General features: G+C 29.8%; 2 protein-coding genes across 2 annotated transcripts; one reads left to right on the top strand and one right to left on the bottom strand.

Moving 5' to 3' along the window:
- Positions 1–2,174: 2,174 nt before the first annotated feature.
- Positions 2,175–3,589, top strand: LOC105141824 (myb-related protein 308-like). Its single transcript, XM_011049191.1, has 3 exons — positions 2,175–2,401; positions 2,681–2,810; positions 2,986–3,589. The coding sequence occupies exons 1-3, from the start codon at positions 2,269–2,271 to the stop codon at positions 3,509–3,511; spliced, it is 789 nt and encodes a 262-aa protein (XP_011047493.1). The 5' UTR covers positions 2,175–2,268; the 3' UTR covers positions 3,512–3,589.
- Positions 3,590–12,423: 8,834 nt separating this feature from the next.
- LOC105141823 (putative cyclin-D6-1) lies at positions 12,424–15,114 on the bottom strand. Its single transcript, XM_011049190.1, has 6 exons — positions 14,659–15,114; positions 14,475–14,555; positions 14,256–14,351; positions 13,915–14,116; positions 13,656–13,786; positions 12,424–13,005 (listed from the first exon to the last, which is right to left on the bottom strand). The coding sequence occupies exons 1-6, from the start codon at positions 14,833–14,835 to the stop codon at positions 12,718–12,720; spliced, it is 975 nt and encodes a 324-aa protein (XP_011047492.1). The 5' UTR covers positions 14,836–15,114; the 3' UTR covers positions 12,424–12,717.
- Positions 15,115–23,213: the final 8,099 nt, after the last annotated feature.

Genomic DNA, 23,213 nt, shown 5'->3' with positions numbered 1-23,213 from the left:
GGGAGTGGTGGGGGGGGCGGCCGTCTCCTAAAGAAGATGAAACATTGGGTATTTAGGGTTTTTTCTTTTAGCTCCTCGTAGCTTCTCCCCTCTCACATAAATTTTTACGCCATAACCCCCCATGCATTTAAATTTTTCTACTAGTGTGTTGTGAAATCTATTCATATATAAAGTAACTTGGTTTTCAAAACATATTACTCCTCAACTCTTTTTTTTTTTTCTTTTTTTTTTGTTAATTTTAATTATTTTTTATTTTTTATATTGTTAAAAGCAAATAATATCAACATGATTTAATAAAAAAAATTAGTAATTATAAAATTAATATATTCAATAATTTAATTTTTTTTAAATGATGTTAAAAATACTAAAAATAATGTAAATATATTAAAAATATATTTTTTAGAGCTAAAATAATTAAGATATGATGAAATTAAAAGACATATTACTAACATGAAGCGTGTAAAGAAGATAAATGGTGTTAATTTTTGTGAGATATTCAATTTAGTCTTTATTTTTTTACTAATTATAATAATTAGATGCCTCTAATTTTTAAAGTTTTTTTAAAAAATTAATTTTGATTCAAAATTTCATTCTCCTTATTTTTTTTAATTCTCTAGTTTGAGAGAAAATTTCTAAATTTTGGCAGTTGGTGGAGAAAAATATTATTGACATTAATTTTAATTTTGATATTTATATCAAATAGTTCTATTTGATTAAAGGAGTTTAACTTGTTTTTTTTTTTTGTTTTTACCTTGAAAGTATCTAAAAAAAATATTAAATTGAAAATATATTTCTTTGTTACTTTCAAGTTTTGGGATGGTTTTTTGGGTTTTTGAGTCATTGATGGATTTATTAAAATACCTAGAGTATTTTCTAAGAGTACTAAAAGCAATTTAAGGTATTTTTAAAGCCCATTCAATTTTCTAGTAATGGTTGTTTTTCAAAATATTTTTTATTTAAAAATATATTAAAATATTTTTTTTATTTTTAAAATTTATTTTTGATATTAGCACATTAAAATAATATAAAAAATCTAAAAAACAATAATTTGAAACAAAGAAGAATATTAAAAGAAAAATAATTTTTAAATATAAAAAAATATAAAAATACACTTGCCCTTACAATCCTAGTAATGTTGCATTGCTTTGGGACCGGAAAAAAAAAATTGGAATTCAAATGTATTATCTCATCCTATAGTTTTTAAATTTATATTGAGATCGGAGAATTTTGTATGTTTTCATATAATTTTTATATTGTTCTTTAAATTTGTCCAAAAAATATTTGTCATGATATTATTATTTTGGATTGAATTTGTTTTTGCAATATTCTTCTTTTACAGATTCATATTTGGTTATTGTCATCTACCTTTGGATGATACGTTTCGATTAAAATAAAATAAAACTAAATATTTTATAATTAGATTATCATTCATATTCATTTTTTCTTAAAAAAATAACATAGTTATAATCTTGATATGTTCTCTTAATTTTTAGTAGAATTTCTTTTTTCTTTTTTGCAGAAAAGGAATAGCAATTGTCTATTTTTAATTGAAAAAGAAAAATGAAAATGAAATTAAAAATAAAGATGGCTAATGTTCTATTGAAGGAAGTTGACATTTCATCAGAATGGATTCTGAGCTTAAATTTCATCGAAGCTGTGGAGAAGGTTGATGAGTTATTTTAATAAGGGGCTGCCCTACTATACCCACTCTCCAAGTTGAGAAAACAAAAACCATGCACATACACTAAATTAAATATTCACAGGGAGTTTTCATATCACAGAAATGGAGTTTCTGATCTATTTCCATTGAGACAATAGTGCAATATAGTGCAATATAGTTGCACAGAAGTTCTTGCAAGAGCATTTGACCGAACTGTACATAGTCTACTTTCCTTTTTTTTTTTTCAGTTGACTGGACTGGAACAACGCAATACTGAATATTATATGGTCTTTGTGACTTTGACCAAAAGAAAACACCTTTTGGAAGCCTCCGTGTTCACTCTAGTCATGGCATTATTCAATCTTCGAAAGAGAATACCACCATAACAATTTCTAATGGGCCCTCAATTCCCTTTAAATCTATTGTCATTCATCCACTTTACATGGTTGAGGACAATTCACTTCCTATTGTTAAAGGAAGTGATCTATATATATATAGATAGATAGATGTGAAGGTATATTGATCCTTAACTCGTAATACTTTGCCCTCCTACCTTAATATAGGCATTATAGAAACTAGAAAGGCTACATCCTCTTTTCAATAGAAAGATGGTCAAAACAACCTTGGTTGATAAAAATGGTCTCAGGAAAGGTGCATGGAGTAAAGAGGAAGATGATAAGTTGAGAGTTTATGTTCAGAAATATGGCCACTGGAATTGGCGACAACTTCCCAGGTTTGCTGGTAAGTAAGATACCATTTTCTTTCTAGATCTTTGATGCTTCAAACAAAATGGTTTTCAAAAGGAAATTTCACCCATAAATTCATGTTTTCTCAACTTATCATCATAAGCATTAGCATGTTCTAATCCAATTTCCAGAGATGATGAAAATAAATCACCTTAATTTTATGAGTTTTGTTGCTTCCTATCAATGTTCCCATAAACTTTTCTGAAAAAAGAAACAAAATATGGTGCAGTTTTCTGTTTTTCCCTTTAGAATTTAATTTAGTCATCTTTTACAGGTTTATCAAGGTGTGGCAAGAGTTGCAGATTAAGATGGATGAACTATCTCCGGCCGGACGTGAAGCGTGGTAATTTCTCTGAGGAAGAGGATAATTTGATCATTCAAATGCATGAAGAACTTGGAAATAAGTAAGCTGCCATTAATTTCAAAATGAATTCAACTTCATCGAAATTTTCTTCACAAAATGTCACTTCTTTCACATACATGTGAAGAAATTAAGTATATATTTTTTCTTTTGACTGGAAAATTGAAAGCATAGCTATGATGGAAATGATTGACTAAGTGTGATTTTGTCTTCTGCAGATGGTCTATCATTGCTGGGAAATTACCTGGGAGAACAGACAATGAGATTAAAAATCATTGGCACACCAACTTGAGCAAGAGAGTGAAGCAAAGCCAATCAGTTTCTTCTGAGTTGGTGAATAAAGAGCAATCAAGTGAAACTTCACAGTCTGAAGATGGTCAAGCAGAAAAGTCCGAAACTGAAAGTGTTTCTGTCAATACTCCATCAGAACCTGATCGTCACCCGAAAATTGTAGAGAACATTCCTTCACCTCAAGAAATATCATGCAGTGAGTTATCCTCCATGAATAATGATTATGTGTCAGGCATGAATGGTGCTGCAGATAGTTTCTCTCCAATAGAAATATTTCAAGATTCAGGTTTCTGGAACCAGCCATTTTTAGCCGACAACAATGACAGCCAAGATGGTTATCATTCATTGTTATTCACGGAAGAAGTATACATGCCATCCTATCCATTCAACTATGACGATGATAGTATGGATTGGATCCAGCAAATGATGCAGGAACTGCAAGAGAGTAATTAAATAAAAATGGTGCTTTTTTCCATGTCTAGAATCTACAGTTGTTTGAACTTCATCTCATGATCAGATTTGTGGTAGAACACTAATCATATGGTAGTAGAATTGACTAATATAGAGAAGTTATGGAGTAAAATGCTTGTTTTTCTCAAACTACAAATCAGATATGTTCATTTCCATACATGATCATGCATGCAAACAAGAACTTAGCCAAGCCTTTTTTTCATAAGAATAAAACTCGGTTACAGCAGCTCTGATACTGCATTAGAGAATGATCACTGAAATTTAATCTAAAATGAAAACAATAATATTAATGTCTACAAACTTTCTCTGAATGGTTTAAGAAAAATCCAAGTACGTTGAACTTGAAACGTCTAAACTAACAAAAGAAATAGCGAATTCTGAAACGATTTTGAAATTTGAATTTCTTACGAGAAACTTGAGCCTTTAACACCTTTTGAAGTGTAGGATTAGATAAGATCTAGATAGGTCATTGGTTAATTCTGAAGATAAAACAAGAAAAACAGCAACTATAAGAACATAGAATTCTATGGAAAGAAGATATTTGCAATTTCTTAAATAAATATACAAGTAAATCTAAATAAACGATGAAATATAAAAATAACAAAATTAACTCGAATAGTATAACTTAAGTCTAATTTAAAGGTCTTTTAAACTTTGAAATAACTACAGCAAGCTGACATCAATATAAAATTGGATGTCTAAAATTTTCTGATTAAAATTTAGCGTGATAAATTATAATTTATTTTATAATTTTGATCATTTTATTCTATGGTCATTTTGTCCATGAATATCCCAAGAAAGAATATTGACTGACTAGGCTTAATTGTGGCAAATCCACTGACAGATGACACCACACATGCATTAACAATTCGGTGTAACTATCAACTAAATGAGACCTAAATATCCAAGTAATGAGAGCCATAAGATATGATTTCATGAGTTATTACATTCCACACGACAAATCAATAAGCAACTGATCATTTGAAACATTGTGCACAAAACCTGAAACGAATGCTGATAATAATTTTACCTAGATGTTCCTTACGACATGATTTTAGCGTTGTTGCCCTTGTTCTTGGTCCAAGTCATGAATGCTTTACGAGAAAATCGTCTATCTTCGAAGAGTGCATGGAACAGAGCTCAACTTGAGGAGGTAGAATCAAAGTCAAAGTTGCGATGGCTGAAACATGCAAGGCATGCCTGTTGATTTGGCCAAAAGCAGGGAATCCACTAGCATGGATTTTCATATGGTGTGGATTACTACACATTCCGATTGTATTTTGTCGATAAATCATACCTCTTTATTTTTTATATTCTTTGTGAAGTTAATTTTATTTTCAAATATGCGTTAATCTTTTAATTTATCATTACCAGTCGTTTAATCTCTAATTTTATTATCACCTAATAATATATAAATTATTTTTGTGGATTTTTCCAAACATCTCTCCAATCTATTAAAGATAAATCATGTACATCTATTTCCTATAGCTTAAAACTTGAATGTTACCACTCTTAAAAGCGAATGCTGCCAAGAAAAAATTAATTAATTTCATCTCAATTTCAAAACCTCATTTTTAAAAATAAAATATTGAATTAGGAGGCAATATAGGGCAGAAGAAATATTATTATTATTATTATTATTATTATTCCGGAAAGAGGCTCAAGCCTCAAATCCTTCAAGAAGGAATGAGTGATAAGGAATTGATAATTACACAAGTAAAGAAATGTTTAATTACCACGGCTGAGCTTCGAACAAGCCTGTCCCCACTATTGTTCCCGAATGTTTAATTACCACGGCTGAGCTTCGAAGAAATTGGCAATTTGTAGGTTGATATCTCAACAAACTCAACTGTCCTCAAACTTAAATAATATCATCCAACAAGCCTGTCCCCACTATTGTTCCCCGTCCAATTAATCATATGCCTAAGTATTCAAATTTCATTTCGCATCTTTGGATTTTTTTATTTACTTCTACTTCAAAAGTGGAATGAACGTTTTTTTTTAATATTTATTTAATATATCAAGATTTTACTTTTTATTTTTTATAATAAAAATTAATTTTTCAAAATTTTTTTAAAAAAATATTAATAAATAAAAGTCACTTTACTTTTTATTTTTTATAATAAAAATTATTTTTTCAAAATATTTTTTAAAAAAATATTAAAAACATACTCCAACTAGATAAATAAAAGTCATCTTAATTATATTTAGGTTATGTTGATTTTTGTATTTTAAAAGTATTTTAAAAAAAAAATTAAATTTTTTTATCTTTTTACTTTAAATTAATATTTTTTTATATTTTTAGATTATTTTAATATGTTAATATCGATAATAATTTTTTTTAAAAAATATTTTTTTAATATATTTTTAAATAAAATATAATTAAAAAAATAGTTATCACCGTATTTTTGTTTAAGTCGTTAGGCTGCTTTTTTCAATGACATTTGGACGGAAGATGCGACTGCACCGCCATCATAGCCACAGTAGTAGAGGGAATTACCATAATAGGTATTTTGTACTATAGTCCGTTGACTTTTATTCATCATTTCCTTTAATTTGAAATATACCTTCCAATGATTTTAATTTTTTAGAGGAGAAACAACATGATGGGTACTTAATTAAAAAACAATAATTAACACGTGTGAATTAGATAGTAGTTATTAAAGGTTCAGAGACTATTTTATAGGTTTTTGAGATGTAAGCGACTAAGTTATAATCTCATTTAATTATTTGTAGATTACATCATTAAAATTTTTAATTAAAAAAATAAAATTTTAATTAGAGATAATATAGTTTTTTTTACATGATTCATTGATCATTATAAAATTAATTGGGAATAACTCAAGTTTTATATATATTTTTATGCAATATAATTATTTAATTACTCTTAAAAGACAAGTTATTTAACTTGGATTTAGATTTTTTTTTTTAAAAAATTCTTTTCATATTATAATTAAATGATTATATCATCTTTAAAATCAAAATTTCTTTAACTTATCTTTATAGGCTTATTCATACTTTCAAGTCCTTGTTTTGTGATAATTATGTGGTCCAAAAGATAATTTAACCATAAATATAAAATATAAAAAACAATGGTTAGTAAATACAATATAAGTTGTTTTGCTATATTCAAGTAGTGTGTGTGGTAACTTATGATAGCTAAAAATATTTTTCTTTGGATATTTTTGAATTATTATATCAGGTCTGCATCTTTGAATGGCATGTTTAGTATAATTCCCTCTAGTTTGGTACAATTAAAATTAAATTTTATTTTAGTTTTGATTTGAATTTTATAAAATTATCATAATTTTATATTTTGGATCACAGCTTAACTATAACTAACCTAAATCAAGTCTTGTTATCTTAATTTTTTTTAAAAAAATATGTCATCTAATACCTTATATTTTTAATATTTTAAAAATATTTTGTTCAGCATGTATTGAATTTTTTTAATTCTCATGGTCTTTATGATTTTTTTAAAGGTTAGAAAATAATTATCAAACCTGCTATGCATCACAAGTCAAGAATCTAGTATATATAATATAAGCCACTAGACTAACAAACGTCCATGAATATTTAACCAGACAAGAAATGGGAGGATCCAATTAAGTTTATAAGAATAATGCATTTACTTCGAAATGTGTTCCCCCAAGTGCTTCACCCGGCGTGGGTTCACACTTTCTTCGGAGGAAGTTTCCTTGTTCAAATATACATGGAAAACGTACATCGTTCCATCCTTCAAGACTTTTTCGTCGTAGCTTCTTCTGGGGCCTCTGATCCAATAAAAATACACACTCGAAGTCATAGTGGGCATGTGAAAGTGTTGTATTTGAACAGAGAACTTGACTTCATAGACTATTACCATGACCAGAAGGTTAGAGGAACTTGCCTTGAATTAGTATGTCCTCAAGAAAGCGCCATGCATCTTCGGCTGTTCAGGGGCTACCATCAAAGTGAAAACAGTCCAAGAAAATTGAAGTGTGGGCCTTGGGGACCTTTAATTCCCAGCATTTTGAGCCTCGGGATCTGAGGGTCATGAGTCCCTCAATAGTTGTGCAACACATTTATGTAATTGACTTGCGAAACATGGATGCCACGTTATTTTCTGGGAAAAGAAGATCCCCACACACCCACACGCGAAATGCAAAGACGACCAAGGCTTATTTTTGGATAGACATCCCCTTCGGATAGACTTTATGTTGGTGTACAAAACATACTGGATGTATATAAACTATTAGGACTTTTATGCATGTTTATATAATTAAAAAATCTCGTTGCATTTATATTTACAAATTAAATTAATCGAATATTGATATATATAAATCCAATGCAAGAAAAACTTTTTTTTTCTAGCTTCCCTAATGAGATTTCAGCTCTCCCATGATAATTTTTCTAATTTGACCCTTTTAATCTCATTTTCGAGCTCCGTCCATGGATATATCAACTGAATTTGTTAAGATAAAACCTAAAACGTTCTTGTTAATTGAATCGATCTTTTGAGATCTATATTAGACAATTTTTTACCTTAAAGAAATGTATCTTTGTAAGACATCATGGCATGCTAGTCACAAATTTTATAACTTTAAGGATTTTCTTTTTTGATCTTTTGACTAAGATATCAAGCATTTTTAGTGGATGGAAAAAACTACTTGCATTTTTCCTTCTTTTAATCAAACAACGGACCTTTCATTGGCTGTGGGTACTGGCTCGGTCGTCGTGTTCCATGCATGCAGAGAGGACACATACAGTGAAGTAAACCCAATTCGCCAAGAATCACGAGTCTTGAATCGGACAAGATTTTGTGTCAGCTTTTTTTCCTCCTCTTTTCGACAATTATTTTGATAATTATTTGCTTTACTTTGTCAGTCAAATCATCTATTTTTAGTGTGAAACGAGATTCGATATCACTCAAGCATTTAATTTTCCAGGCCCTTAACATAAATATGTGCCTCCCATCTGTATAACTAGAATATCTTGTGTGATTGATGTGATGTCTTTTTATGGGAAAAAACCATTCAATCAGAATGTATTTACATGATTATAAGATGTGTTGTGAATTGTTTATATTATATTCACTCAAACTTATATCGTATGCTTATTTTGGAATTAATATTTAAAAAAAACATATTTTTTCAATCACAAGGAAATATATCCTTATTTATATGAAAATTCTTTTTCATAATATATATACACACATACACATACGGGCGCTTGTTTTCCAACAACACTGTAATTATTCAAAAAAAACATTTTTTGGGGGGGGGGGTAATTAATGAACATTTTAGAACTCCATGAAATATGAATGGCTTTCTCAAACAGGGCAAAGTGGAAATAGATTTGCTATAGGCTTTATTGGACCTTTGAAGTAAGTCCAATGTGGAGGAAGTGTGTGTGTGTGTTTTCCAACAACACTGTAATTATTCAAAATGAACATGTTTTATTTTATTTTTTAGGGTAATTAATGAACATTTTGGAACTTGATGAAATATGAATGGTTTGCTCAAATGGGGCTAAGTGGAAATAGACTTGCTGTAGGCTTGATTGGACCTTTAAAACAGGTCCAACATGGAGGAATTGTCTAAGCAGATGAAGTTTTAAAATGGCTAGATAAAACCAGGCCTGGGATAAAGTGTTATCTGTCAGGACCAAAAACAAGTTTCTAGCAACAAAGACAGGCCATGGCTTCAAGACCATAAGGCCCGTTATTTATCTGGATTAGTGACAAAAGAATTTTAATGTTCAGAACCAAGAAAATAAACTACCCAATCTTGGACTTCACAAACCACAAAACGAAAATCTCAGTTATTTCCACAGAGATTGTCATGCTTAAAATTATTTAGCCTAAACTGGCTAACAGAATTTTCCTTAAACCAAAAATATGGATTGTAGTTTTTGATGTATATCCATGAATGTAGAAGGAATTCGACAAGTTGACAAATGTAGAGAGCAAAACCATAGAATAAACAAGGCTGTGTGCCTTAATTAATTCAAAAGCATGACATGTTTTGTTTGGGTTCATAAAGCATAGAATGCCATTATCAAACCATGTTAAACATGGTTCCGTTTTTATAGATCAATCTATTGATCTGGTAATTGATTTCGATCTGGTTTAATATTAAACCAGGTGCAAGTAGTCACATTTTGATCTAAATTAATGCTATTAAGTCTTGAAATGATATCGTTTTGATTCATCTGGTTTAACCCATCCACTCAATCCCGAGAACCAGGGCAGGCTGGTTTTATAACTATGGATGAAGCTTCTTCTATAACATGCAACGCCGGTTGTCAGTTTGATACTGATGTAAAAGGATTGCCAAGGACGTCAAATGCATCCCGGCCGCTTTCATATCAAAAACGCTAATGGAAACCATAATCAGAGGGATTTACAAGCTCGCGATGGAAACCGATGGTTTAGATCGAACAATCGTAGAGAAGGATTCCCTTGATATCTTCCAAAGTAAATTATCCAAGTAATACTCAAGCCTGTAAGCAACGTTTGTTCTTTGTTATTATGGCACATATAGTGGTGGATTTACAAAGGAGAGTAAGAACTTTATCAACTTAATTTTATCTCTTTCTCGGGTTCCATGTGACTTTGAGTAGGGTATCCACTAACTTTAATTGCATTACTAATTACTAGCACGCAGCAGAGTCCTCAGTGGAGTCCAGCCAGTGCAGGAGAACGACAAATGAAATCAAAGGGACTTCCTCACTCTCTGAAGTCCATACCTTTCTCTGCCATTTCTTCTTCTAGCTTTTAATTTATTTCATGCAAGCTTTTGTTGGCTATGAGGATTGGGAAGGGAGATTGGTGTAAGTTATTGGCCCCACTAAGCGAGTTTACATTTGTTTCTAGCCAAGCTTTTAACCTAGCTAGTTTTGTTTTCGCATGCGAAGTGGTGTCAAAAAAACGAAAAACTGTCCTTCCCTGTATGAAGCATGCTGGCCTAAAATTGTATTTAGACAAAATATTAAGAATGGCAATTGGCTGTCTCCAAGCAGTTTCTCCATGGAGATGGAGGTAGGGCAAAAGAAAAATCCCTATTGGGTTGGGTATGGAACGAGGGACGGTATCCTCTTTCTCGACGGAGCTTCATACCTGATTATGTAAATAAAAAATTTGATAAATTTGCCATTATATCATCAGATGTAAATGTGCAATACCCTAATTTTTAAATCTAATTTTATTTCAATAAACATAAAAAAAAAAATGTTAGGAGGGAGAGAGAATCAAACTTCATATCCATTATGATTTCATTACGATTATAAACTAATCTGATTATCACGTTAAACATGAAAGACTAATTTAATCCCCTCTTACTTCGAAAGTGAAAGTGTGAATGCATTACTTGGACATTCCTATGTACTAATGAAGAAGCATTACAATACAATTAAAAAAAGATGGGGTGGAAACATTGTTTATAATGATAATTTTAAATATCACCCTCTCTTTTATTTTTATTTTTTAAAATTTCTTAAGACACACTTTTTAATTAGTAGTTATTTTCTAATTTGATCATCTTTCAAATAGATTATTGTAATTTATCTTTATTTTTTCCTTTCATATTTTATATAATTAATTCTTATTTACATGATGTATTTATAAAAATAGAATTTATTTGTTCTTGGTTAAAGTATCCATAATATTAACATATTCTTTTATTAAATTGAAAATTAATGTTAATTTTTAAAGAATCAAACTTTTATTCTTGAAAATACCCTTACATTGTAATACAATAAGATGAACATGTAATTGATTGGCCAATTATGAGAAAGAAAAGTTGCATATATTTCGTACGTTCATCTACTTCCTGTCCTACTAGTATACAATTACAGAAACAGTAAATGAATTATTGTTGTGTCTGAACTATAGCTAGATGTTGATTTGGTTAGTTAAAACCATCCTCAGCTGATGCCATGGATCAAAGCAGAGACACATTGACCATCACCACAGTGTCCTTCCCAGCTACCCACTTTCTTGCTTTTATGTCAAACAGGATTTCCTGTCGATGGTGTTTTTGCACTGCATGATACCCATCTGACAAAGTTTTTTAATTAGAGACAAAACTAAGAGATAATGTTTTGTTACATATTTATACCTTTCTTCCACCCATTGCATCAATTTTGTTTTTTCAATTTTCAAGCTGAACCCTTCCTTGTTTCCTCACGGTTGCCTGAGAGATTTTTGTAAGTTTTTAATATTATAATTTTAAAAATTTATATTATTTTGATATTTTTTAAGAATAAATATTTAAAAAATTAATATTTTTAACTACAATCTCGAACACCAAACACACACTGAATCTTAATGCTACCTTGTGTGCAATCTCTATCATCTGCTACCTCAAAGAACGGAAATCTGAACGATGGATCCAAATAATCTTTGATAGGGAAATCTCAATTTGTAGGGGACCGTGGATTTGTCCCATGATAAAGAATCATAAGCTTTATTTTATTTTTTTTATTTTTTTGTCTCAGTTCTATGTATGGTCTCCAAACCCCAAAAACTTTTGATAATATATAGAAGCAAAGCATGACGAGCCCTTTTGTGGCTGTGCAATATGTTTTGCTGTTTGAAGCCCAACATATCCACAGCAAATCCCTGAGACCATAGATAAAGTGCTCCCTCAGAAGCCTTCAGCTAACCCAAAATAAAACAAAACAAAACAAAGAAACCATGCCAAACCTTTATTTTAAAACACTTTCAGTGATACTAAATTTTGACATTAAAATTATTCAAAAATATATAAAAAATAAATTTTTATAAAATAAATTTGTGCTGGATTTTCCCCAACAGCGCCATTATTGTTAGTACTATGATCCAGTGACTCAGCCAGGCACGAGGACATAACCCACATAAAACCAAAAAGAACCACAGAAATCCATCCCTGCAATTCAAAGTGAAGTTCTGTCCTTTTTGGCTGTAATATATCAAAATTCCCCTTTTAATTTTATAATTAGTTAAGGATAATAGGTTGCATCGAGTGAGTTCATGCAGCATGCACGATAGGATTGAAATCTCTTCAATACATCAACCTCCCTCCAGCAAACTCTCTAATAATCCCATTTTTCTTCTCAATGTCTTTTCTTTCATTTTCATCCTTGTTATTTGTAGCAGCTAGAGTCACACTCAAATGGACCAGTGATAACTATTTCACCAAAAAAGAAAAGAAAAGAAAACTCGATCCTCACATCAGCATAGTCGTTGCATCTGAGAAAGCTGAAAGCTGAACCGTTTGATTATTACAGAGAGCACTGATCTTTCTTCTCTTGATGTCTTTCTCTGGCCAGGTTTTGTTGCTGCCATTGCTAGATATCATCACAACAGTCCCATTGGTGTTTTCACTTTCTGAGCTTGAAAAATGCCGGTCAAGCACGTTGACTGGCGTATCAGAACTTGACACCATGTCAAATTGTGACTTGTAACCATCAATTGCTGTTTCTTGCATTGCATTATAGCATTCCAACAAGTTTTCCTGTAACAAAGATTACCATAACGTCAATGTGTTAGGGTAATGTATTAATTGTGTTTAGGTAGTGTTTTATATATATATAAAAAGCATTTGGAAGGAATTTTGATCCTTTTAAAATATAAAATACAAAGAGATATTATGTTTTATCTTTTTTATTTCGAGATAATAAACATTCTATAACTAATATGAAAAAAAAAAAGTTTAAAATACAAAGAGGGAGATCAACCAAAGCCCTTTTTCTTACAGTTGGAAAGTTTCATTACCATGCCCTTACAACATTATTGTGCGCTCTAAATTAAAATTATGAAGACAGCATTTTAAAAAATAGAGATAACACTAACCCTTCTTTTTTTTCTTTGGTCCAACATTCCCCATTCAATAAACTATATTCTTGCCCTCTTCTCATAATTCGAAATAATATCTTCAAGCAAATTAATCTATACTCGATGTACATCTATGTCTGTAGTCTTCTCACGGATTCGAAACTTTTTTAATAAAAAAGGAAAAACGTAAAATCTTCAATTTTGAAATCTCACATTCACCCATTTGCACTATCCCGAGGCAACTATTCTTTTCCCTTTTTTATGTTTAAAGTGTGCAATTAATTTGATAAAAATAAAAGGTTAAAAATCAGAATTCAATTAAAAAATTACCTTATTTACATATGAGCAGATGGATATGGCTTTTCTAAAGCATAAAAACTGCATAGGAAAAAGTTCATGACAAGCATAGAGAAGTGCTGAAGCAGCAGTTAATGATGGCCTGAACTCCAGAAGATTGATATCTGCAGACAAGACAAATCAGCACTCAGCCATGAAAATCCAATGAAAAGGGGCAAAAAACAAAAAACATAGCTCCAATTTTGGCCATTTTCCATTTGCCTGGATATGATTTTTGTATAAATGTACATACCATTTTGAGCTTTGAAGATGATTTCACAAGCTCTAGCTTTAAGAGCCTGCCTCAATGGTGGATCTTTAGGTTTGAACAAAGAAATGAAGAAAGAAATGAAGGAGAATGGCGTGATTGATCTCATCCTCCAATTTAAAGCCCCAAGTAGAAGCACCTCCATCTTTTGTATTGTTTGAGAGTCAAATACAAAACCACCATCACCCTACACAGATGAAAAAAATGTTTCTTTTTTTCATAATCAAGATGGTTTTTTTTTTCTGTTTGACAGTCAAGATGAAGAAAATTATTGATCTTTCACAAGTGAGTCTATGATATAGACATTGTATTGGATGAATATTTACCTGAATATCAGTGATATAGAATTCTGCTTCCTTCATTTTGGCTGCTAGAGAGACACAAGCAACTGCAAGAAGCTTAAAGACCCATGGCTTTGGTTGCTGTGATGATTAAACGTTAATAACAAATTCAGTTGGATCTACAACAAAATATAAATAGACAAACACAACCCATGAAAATATATTTTTTTTGCGTATAAATAAAACAGGAATTTGATTCTTTACAGGAATTCCTTGGCTCGATAAGAACCTATCGAGGTAATTAACAGCAAGATAGGACAAGGACGGATCAAAGTTGCAAGAAACCTGAAAAGATCACAAGAAATAATATGTCAGAACTGATCAAGAAATGTATGTATAAAGAGTTGATGCAAAGAAGACTATCATGTTTTACATTTTTTCCACTTACCCGTAAGACAGAAGAGATGGCTTCTCTTCTAAAAGAGACATCAAAGTCTATCTCTTTGAGGGTCTTTAAGTAGTTCTTTGAAGGCATGTGGTCAGATTCAATGTGGAAGAGAGAAGGGGTTGTGTCAAAGTGAAGCTCGTGAGAATTTGTTAATGGGTTTTCAAGATTGAAATCCATTGATTGCTCAGTTTGCAGCTCTCAGTTTAGCTTTAAAGATAGATAGAGCAAGGAAGATGTAGAGTACATTACTTGAAGAGAAGTGAACCAGAAATACAGAGAGAGAAAGAGTGGTGACCCTTTATTTCTCAACAAAGATGGCTATTAATACTAGAACTACAATGCTCTCTCTTTTCACTGAGAAGGAAAATTTTTGGTGAAGTGGTGATAAAAGATGGGGTCAGGACCTTCTGTGAGGAAGAAGATATGTCAGAAAAAGGATTGGTTGGAAAGGTAAAGAAAGAAGACAGGCAACTGGTTTATCTATTTTTTAACTGTTTTGACTTGGTGCTCTTGTGAGTCAATGAGATTTTTGCAACATTGATAGAATCCATGAGTTTTTATGAGAGAAAACGAATCACTAATTTGAAATAGGGCACTTGTGATCCAAATAAATTAACATTTTTCTCATACCATATAACATTATAATGAAAAAAAAAAAACACTTTTCACCTAACACACTTCAATGCGAACGGGAGTAGCATTTTCTCTTTCTTGACTTTTAAAAAAAAATCTCGTGGCTAAATATTTGAGGGTAAAATGATCTTTGAGTAGGATAATTTTGGTATTTTAAAATTAATTGGGGATAAAATAAGTATTTTGTATTTTAACTGTACAGTAAAATTATATCACTACCTTTAAAATAAATAATTTTTTTAATTTCTACTTAGAGTTATTTTTGTATTTTCATAGAAAAAATACACAATAACATAAGCTTTTTACACTTGGAATAAAATAAAACTATCTAACAACGGGGTTTTAATGTAATTTTAATTTTTAAAGCTTATTAAAAAGATCTTTGTGTTTTTAATAGCAAATAATTTGACTCATACCTTAAAGAATGTTTGTGTTATTTAAATATTTTAATAAATAAAAAAATATTTACGTATGTGGCTAATTCAGGAAGCTAAAATTATTGTTTCGGGTTGTTTTACATCCATCTCAACATGTTATCTATATATATATATATATATATATGCATCTCAACATGTTATCTATCTATATATATATATATATATATATAAAAAAAGTGTGCATGTAAAGGTTTGTTAGTTTGTCACGAATGGCGCATATAAAGGTTTGTTAGTTTGTCACGAATGGCTATTTCTTTCTTTTTTTTTTGTCTTTTTTTTTCTTCTTTGAATTTTGTGTTTACTATGCATCTTTCATTAAATTTCTCTTTTTTTATTTATTTCATGTTCTTTTAGTTATTATTTAATTTATTTTAAATAATTTATGGAATTTAATTTCATCCTCGTTTAGTTCTTGCTTTGTCAAAGTTTATTTTTGTTTTTTCAATTCATATTTATAATATTTTATATAATTTTTTATTTAATTTTTTTTATTTCATCCTTTATTTTATTTTTTTATTAGATTTCATCTTCATTTTTTTTATTAATTTTTCTTTTTTGAAAAGTTCTTTAATTGGTTTTCTTTTTAGTCGATTTTATTTTTCAATTTTTAATTTGTTTAGATTTTAGTTTCTTGGTTTAGTTCATGCGAGGATTTTATAAATTGTAAGTTTTAATGATTAACTTAGTTTTAGAGGTTCACTTGAGATTTGTTTGTTTTATTTAATATCTTTTAAAATCAATGTATTTTAAGTTTTATTTTTTGTATTTATTTAATTGGAGATTTGACTTTATTTTTCCAACTTTCTATATTCTTTATTTTATTCGTTGTTTTTTTATTTGATTGAGTTCTCTCATGTTTTTTTATTTATTTTTTATTAAGTTTATTTTTATAGATAAAAATTAATGATTAAATTAAATAAAATTGATTAATTAAATATAAATAAATGATTTTTTTTTCATGGTATTATTCTAGCAACTCATTCGGCTTTTTTTAATATCTCCATGCACTCTCTTAGGGTAGGGGTTTGGATAGTCTCAGCAAAATCTTATAATAGTGTGCATTGTCCACAATAAAATAATGGTGAGTCTCTAATAATTTTTTTTCTTTCACATATGATATTATTAATTTATTTTTTAGTTAATTGTTACCGGATATTTTTTGTACATTTCATTTGTTAGTGTTGTTTGTGGTTTAAATTAGACTTTTATATTATTTAATTTTATTGCATCCAATCAAGTTAATAACTTGAGTATTATATTTTTTTTGCTTTTTTATAAATAATACCATTGCCTAAACATCCATGTTATATGTGCAAAAAATTAATAGGCTCATGGTAGAACACATTTTAAAAATCTAGTTTTTATATGAATTTTAGTCCAAGATTAAATTTATATTTTAAATATAATTCATGGTATTTAAATGGAATAGTCAATGTTTGATGTTTTATTTTTCATTAAAATTGTATTTAAGGTATGTTTGATAGTGTTATTAAAAATTATATTTTATTGTGATCATAATTTAAAAAATATTTAGTTAATCAATGCACATTTTAATTTTGCATAGTTTTCATTAAAAAAAGTTATAAAGTGTGGTATTTTGTTTCAATAAAGGTCTCTCTTGAAACCTTTGTTATATATATATAAAAAAAAACATCATTTATAGTTTTTTTTTTTAAATTGTAATAACAAAAATCATCGTAACGCAAACACACATACTTAAATACTTAAATGACAGGGTTAGGGTTGGAAATTGAAAGTGCGAGTCATATAAATACTGATGCCATATTAACTGTATAATCCCACCTGTCAAACTATTTTTAATGAGAATGACAGCACATAAGATTATTTAGGTAATTAACATTGTGACATGACTTTACTAGTTAATTGTTATCCTTAACTACAGTTTCTTGAACAGCCTTGCTTTAATCCTTTACTACAGTTTCTTGAACAGCCTTGCTTTATTACTCCTAGCTTTCTTTCATTTCAAGAATTAACTGTCTGAAAGGTGCTTCACCTTCACATGCAAAAAGGAGTTCCCCACTCTTGCTGGGTTAATTCCAAGCCTGTGATAAATGCATCCAGCTCTACCAATACAGTCTGCCCAGACGACCATTTCTACTTTTGAGGTAACAAAAAGCAAAGATGGGGAATAAAATTTATTTGTTTTTGAGAGAATAAACAAATAGCATAGCTTTTTCTTTTTTTTAATGTTTGGGAGAGCTTTGGTTTTTTTTTTCAAAGCTTTTTTCACAAATGTTTTTACTTTAAAAAATATTAAATTGATTTTTTTAGTTTTTTTATGATTTTGAAGGGTTAATATAAAAATTATTTTTATTTATTTTTAGGTAGAAGAGACTATAAATAGGACAAAAAAAAGGTAATAGTTAAAATATTTTAATCATTTGAAGATGTGGAAGATGTGTTATTTAATGAAGCTGCTTAAATTGCCGGCCCATTATGGCAGGGGAATGTGCCTAATTGAAAACCGTAGTCACTAGTAAGTGTAATTACATTGAATATTTTGTTTTGTTTTGTTTTCCATGATATAAACACTCAGTCTAGTATATCAAAATAATTTTTCACACCTTCATTCTTTTGTCATAAATTTAATTTTTATTTTAAATCTAATATAAAGACTTTCTCCTTTTCTTTAGCAAAAGACATAGCCGTTTCATTATAATTTTTGGTCTAAAAAATAAAATTAATATTCTAATATTAAATTATCATGAATATAAAAATATTAAAATAACTATTATAAATTATGGTTTTGATTTTTTTTTGAAAAATAGTTGTGTATTGATAAACATCTTATTTTTTTTTATGAATATAATTCATCTTTCTTCTCAACATATGCTTACATTTTTTAAAAATTCTTCGTTAGGATCTATCCTAATTGTGTGGTGTTGGCTCTAAACAGTGAGCAAGACAGATCCTTTTGTTAGGATCAAAACAATTAGACAGAAGAAACAAATGATCGCTTTGAACTTTATGAATGAAAGTGCTCCAATTTACCTTTGTTTTGCCCCATGGTCCTCTTTTCAAACACTATTTCAAGTATGATGGGAACAAAGCTACAAAAGTCTCGTCATAATTAAAAGCAGGCAATCATGTGCGGTCGATAGTAGGAGGCCCCATATGACCATCCATTCTCAAATTCACCTGCTCTCGAAATTATGCACCAATCCATTTGCATTTAGTCCATGAAACCCAGTTGGAGCTAGTTCCTTTGTCTTCTTTGCAATCGATCGAGACAACAATGGAGAAATGACCGTTCTTTAAAAGAAGAAAAGGGAAGAAAGAAAGAACATGGTGACATGACATTGCTGGATGATATTATAAAAGTATTAAAAATTCCATGGAAGATGGTAGTTATGATGATGGTCATGATCATTCCTAGAAAATTTGTGATGGATTTAATGATTATAAAGACTGTGGCTTCATGGTGGCCTACATAGAGTGTTGGTGAAGGGAGGCAAACTCAGGAAAATTCTAAAGTTTTCGTTAATTAAATATGAGAGCTAGGCCCTGTATACTTTCCGCTGATAATTAACTTTTAGGACACAATAATTGGATATCAATCTAATCATCCATGGGAAGATTTTCATATTCCTTGGGAAACTTAAATTGGTTAGGCCATAATTCAATGTAGTGGGACAACTATTGTCGTCTCTATTACTTTCCCCAAAATTATTTGCAAGGAATTTATTATTTCTACTCACTAATTGCTATCGTCCGTACGATTTTTACGAAATTAAATCAGTTACTGCCAACCAACTTACAAACAATAAGATTTTTTTTTTCTTGGGGGACACTTTGTCTCTCCATACAATTATGCTACTAATTTGAGAGGGCATAATTTATAATTCAATTATTGAAATGGGTTAAAATTTTACAAATGCGTTTTATTAGTTTGATTTTATAAAGAATATCCGCCCATTGTAACCAGTTAAGATTATTTTTATTTCATTTAAGTTTTATTATTTACTTATATGGGTTTAGCTTATTATTTAAAATATTTCTGTAAATTATGAAGTTCAAAGTCTGGAAAGAAAATAAATTATATACATGATAATTATATGGCTTCATGCGAAAAATACTATGCTAGCTAAATGCAGTACTCATGCAATATTTCAAACGTGCTACAAGTACAAAACATATAACGTTTGACTTTAATTAATCGAATTCAATAACTCTACCTATAAGTTTGCAAAGCACTGTCCAAAAGATGATGATCTCAAGCATACATGTGTTTTCACGAGCTGCTGACAATCGAAAATGGAGATTCACTTTCCCAAAGACTCAATCATCTTTCTCCAAAAATGCTCCTCTTCTAATTACAAAGCTTTTACAATGTTCAATTTACTATACTTTTATACATGGTTTCAACATCGTTGTCGTCTACTGCTCCCAACCCTCTCACTCTAGTCACACATGAAGGATGTCTCAGGAGATCAAATAGGAAGAAGGGAAATTTAGAATTATTTATTTATTTATTACTTGGTATACAGTGAATCCCAATATTTATATAAAAAAAGTTTTAATATAAAAACTTAAATTGTTTGATAAAACTTTAAAACATGATTTATTTTATTTTAATACTGTTAATTAACTCATACTACATAAAAATAATGCCAACGATAGATGTAGTTTGGTAATAAATATTCATAGAATTAGTGGATTAAGGATTTTATGTTCAAAAAATTAATTAATCTATGCACATGAAAATCGATTCATTTTTTGAAAGCTGGCTGTTAATTAATTGCCCAATTGAATTCTACTTAGGATACCATGCATCTTCAAAATGTATCAATCTCATTTCACATGGAATATATTAATTATATTCTCTAATTAAGTGTGCGTGACTTTCTGTTGGTAAAAAAAAGTAATGTTGATTAATTAATTATGTAGGTCTTAGACTGAAGCTGGAGACAAAAGGCTCGTGATATCAGAAGAAGACAAACAGCTTTGAGCGTTTCATAACTTTCGAAATGTCTTTGAAGAACGTTCCATTATTATTATTTTTTCTGGGTGCTAGCTTCAAGGTTGCTCTATCTCGGACACCTCTCCTTTCCATTTGTTTATTTATAATTTACACCATCTTTCCTTTTCCTTTTTCTTCACCTGTACTTATTGGGATTCTTCTTCTTTGACGAAAGCAATGGGTTCTTTCTTGTTTTTTTTCTCTGTATTGATGCAAGAGAAAGTCTGAGAAACTCAAAACATAGACTCATTAGCTCCCACACCTTTTTGCTTTTTCTTCACTCTCTTTACATATCAAATTGTTGGTGTTTGTGTGTGTGTGTGTGTGTGTTGAATATGCACACTGTATCAAATTGTTGGTGTGTGTGTGTGTGTTGAATATGCACACAAACATTGTCATAGTATTACAACTTGGGAGGCAGGGCGAGGTGTGAGAAGGAGATAGAGGGGTTTTTCGAGGGAGAGAGTGAAAGACACACATGCAATTGCTTGATGAGTGCGTGTTCCACGCCATGCCCCCATGCAGATAAGCACAATCATTGCATTTTCATTTAATAAGTGTAGAGAGCCAAGTCAACTAACAAGTGCCGATCAAGGCTTTGTTATGGATGGGAAAAACTCCACACTAGTCCTGTGTTGATGAGTGAAGATGGTTGCAAAAAGATTCAATCATATTTTTTCTACTAATAAATAATAAAATCATAAAGACTTTTTTATTAAAAAATAGTACAGCAATAAAAATTTAAACCAGACAGTATGAAAAACTTTTATCAAAATAATACATTGTATTTAAAATTGTTGCAATTCAGTATCGTGATATTTAATAAACATTGCTTTTATCTAGCACAACAATTTTCATGTCTCACTTTACAATAGTAACAACTTTACATGTTATAATTCTTATTTGTGACATGTTATAAAATCTATATTCTTCCCTGTATCACAAAACACAAGCGCATAACCCCACCTTCATTGGAATTAGAGTTGTTATGCAATTTAACCTGAATCCATACAACATGAAAACATGGTGTAATTCACCATAAATCTTACAAGAACCCTTCAAATATGTAGGACGTATGATGAAATGAGATTTGGCTATTAAAATTTTGGTGATTACAGGGATTTAGCTATTAGAACTTTTAGTTATTTTGTTGGCTGTCACGATTCTAAAACATAGTATATAAAGAAGTTGCAGTTTTTAAATACGATATTTAATTGATCTTGCAGTTAAAAAAATATATAAAAAATTATGATTGAGAAATATAATACCAATTAAATTTTACATTAAAAAACCATGATAAAGTCAAACTATTCTATTTGATCGATACTTTTTGCAGCTATATTATTTCACGAAACAAATAGTTTTTTATGCTAATAGCTCAAGGAAGCCCAGTCTAACCATGTTTAATTTCAGATTTATTATTATTCAAAGTTCAAATATAAAGAATTCCATGCTAAATTATATCGTTTCAATGTATAGAGATTCTGCTTAGAACAAAAAAAATTATACATTAGTCTAAAATCAAACGGGCTCATTTATTCATGGTGTGTTGCGCCTCTAATTCTAAATTTCTAGCCCGTCCAGCTGAGGGTTTCAGGGGCCGTACTGTTTCTTTACATAAAAAGGACACAAGTTTTGAGTCCAAACATGTATAGAGAAGTCCAGAATCCCATGCCCATCACAGGCCATGTCACAAGCTACCTTATTATATGAGTTCAAGAAACAAACACAAGAAATAATAAACATTAATTGATAAATTAGGTTGGGATGGAATTTTATGATATACCAAAAGTTTTAGTTTCATTAAAATTGAAATAAATTATGTTATTCTTGACCTATTGATTTCTTATATTTATATTTGTACACAGCAATTTGTATTCTTAAGTTGCTATGTCCAATAGCTCCCACGAGGCTCTAATTAACATGGAGATATTGAAGGAATGTCTTCAGTGTTCAAGTCGAAGAAATTAATTTCAGCTCCAATTCTTCACTTCATCAGCGAGAATTTAGTTTCTTTGCTTACCACTACGTACAAATTTAGTCGAAGAAATTTAGTTTCCATTGCAATACCCTTGGAAAAAACAATTATGGATAAAATATATAATAATTTTAAAAATGATTTTTCCATTATTGATGGTTGTATTTTGAAGGTCAATGATTGCAGCCTGTAGGTTATAATCAAGGTGGCATAAAAAAAATTAGGAGAAATAAAAAAACATCAAAGTAGTTAACATTATCGTCTAGAATTGTAATTTTTATTATTTTTAAAGTATTTTTATTTAAAAATATATTAAAATTATTTTTTATTTTTAAAAAATTGTTTTTGATATTAATATATCAAAATAACCTGAAAATATTAAATAAATAGTAATTTAAAATAAAAAATATTTTTTAAAAAATTACTTTGAAAACGCTGACTTTTTACACCGTAAATGTGCCTGATTTGACTTGACGGTTGTTCGTCCCGGAGGCTCAGAGGTGATTTAGTCTTAGCTATAGGTATG

The sequence above is a fragment of the Populus euphratica genome, unplaced genomic scaffold (genome assembly GCF_000495115.2).
Source record: "Populus euphratica unplaced genomic scaffold, PopEup_1.0 scaffold132.1, whole genome shotgun sequence".
Classification (NCBI taxonomy): Eukaryota; Viridiplantae; Streptophyta; class Magnoliopsida; order Malpighiales; family Salicaceae; genus Populus; species Populus euphratica.
The sequence above is the reverse complement of the archived record's forward strand: the minus strand, read 5'-3'. Positions and strand labels throughout refer to the sequence as shown.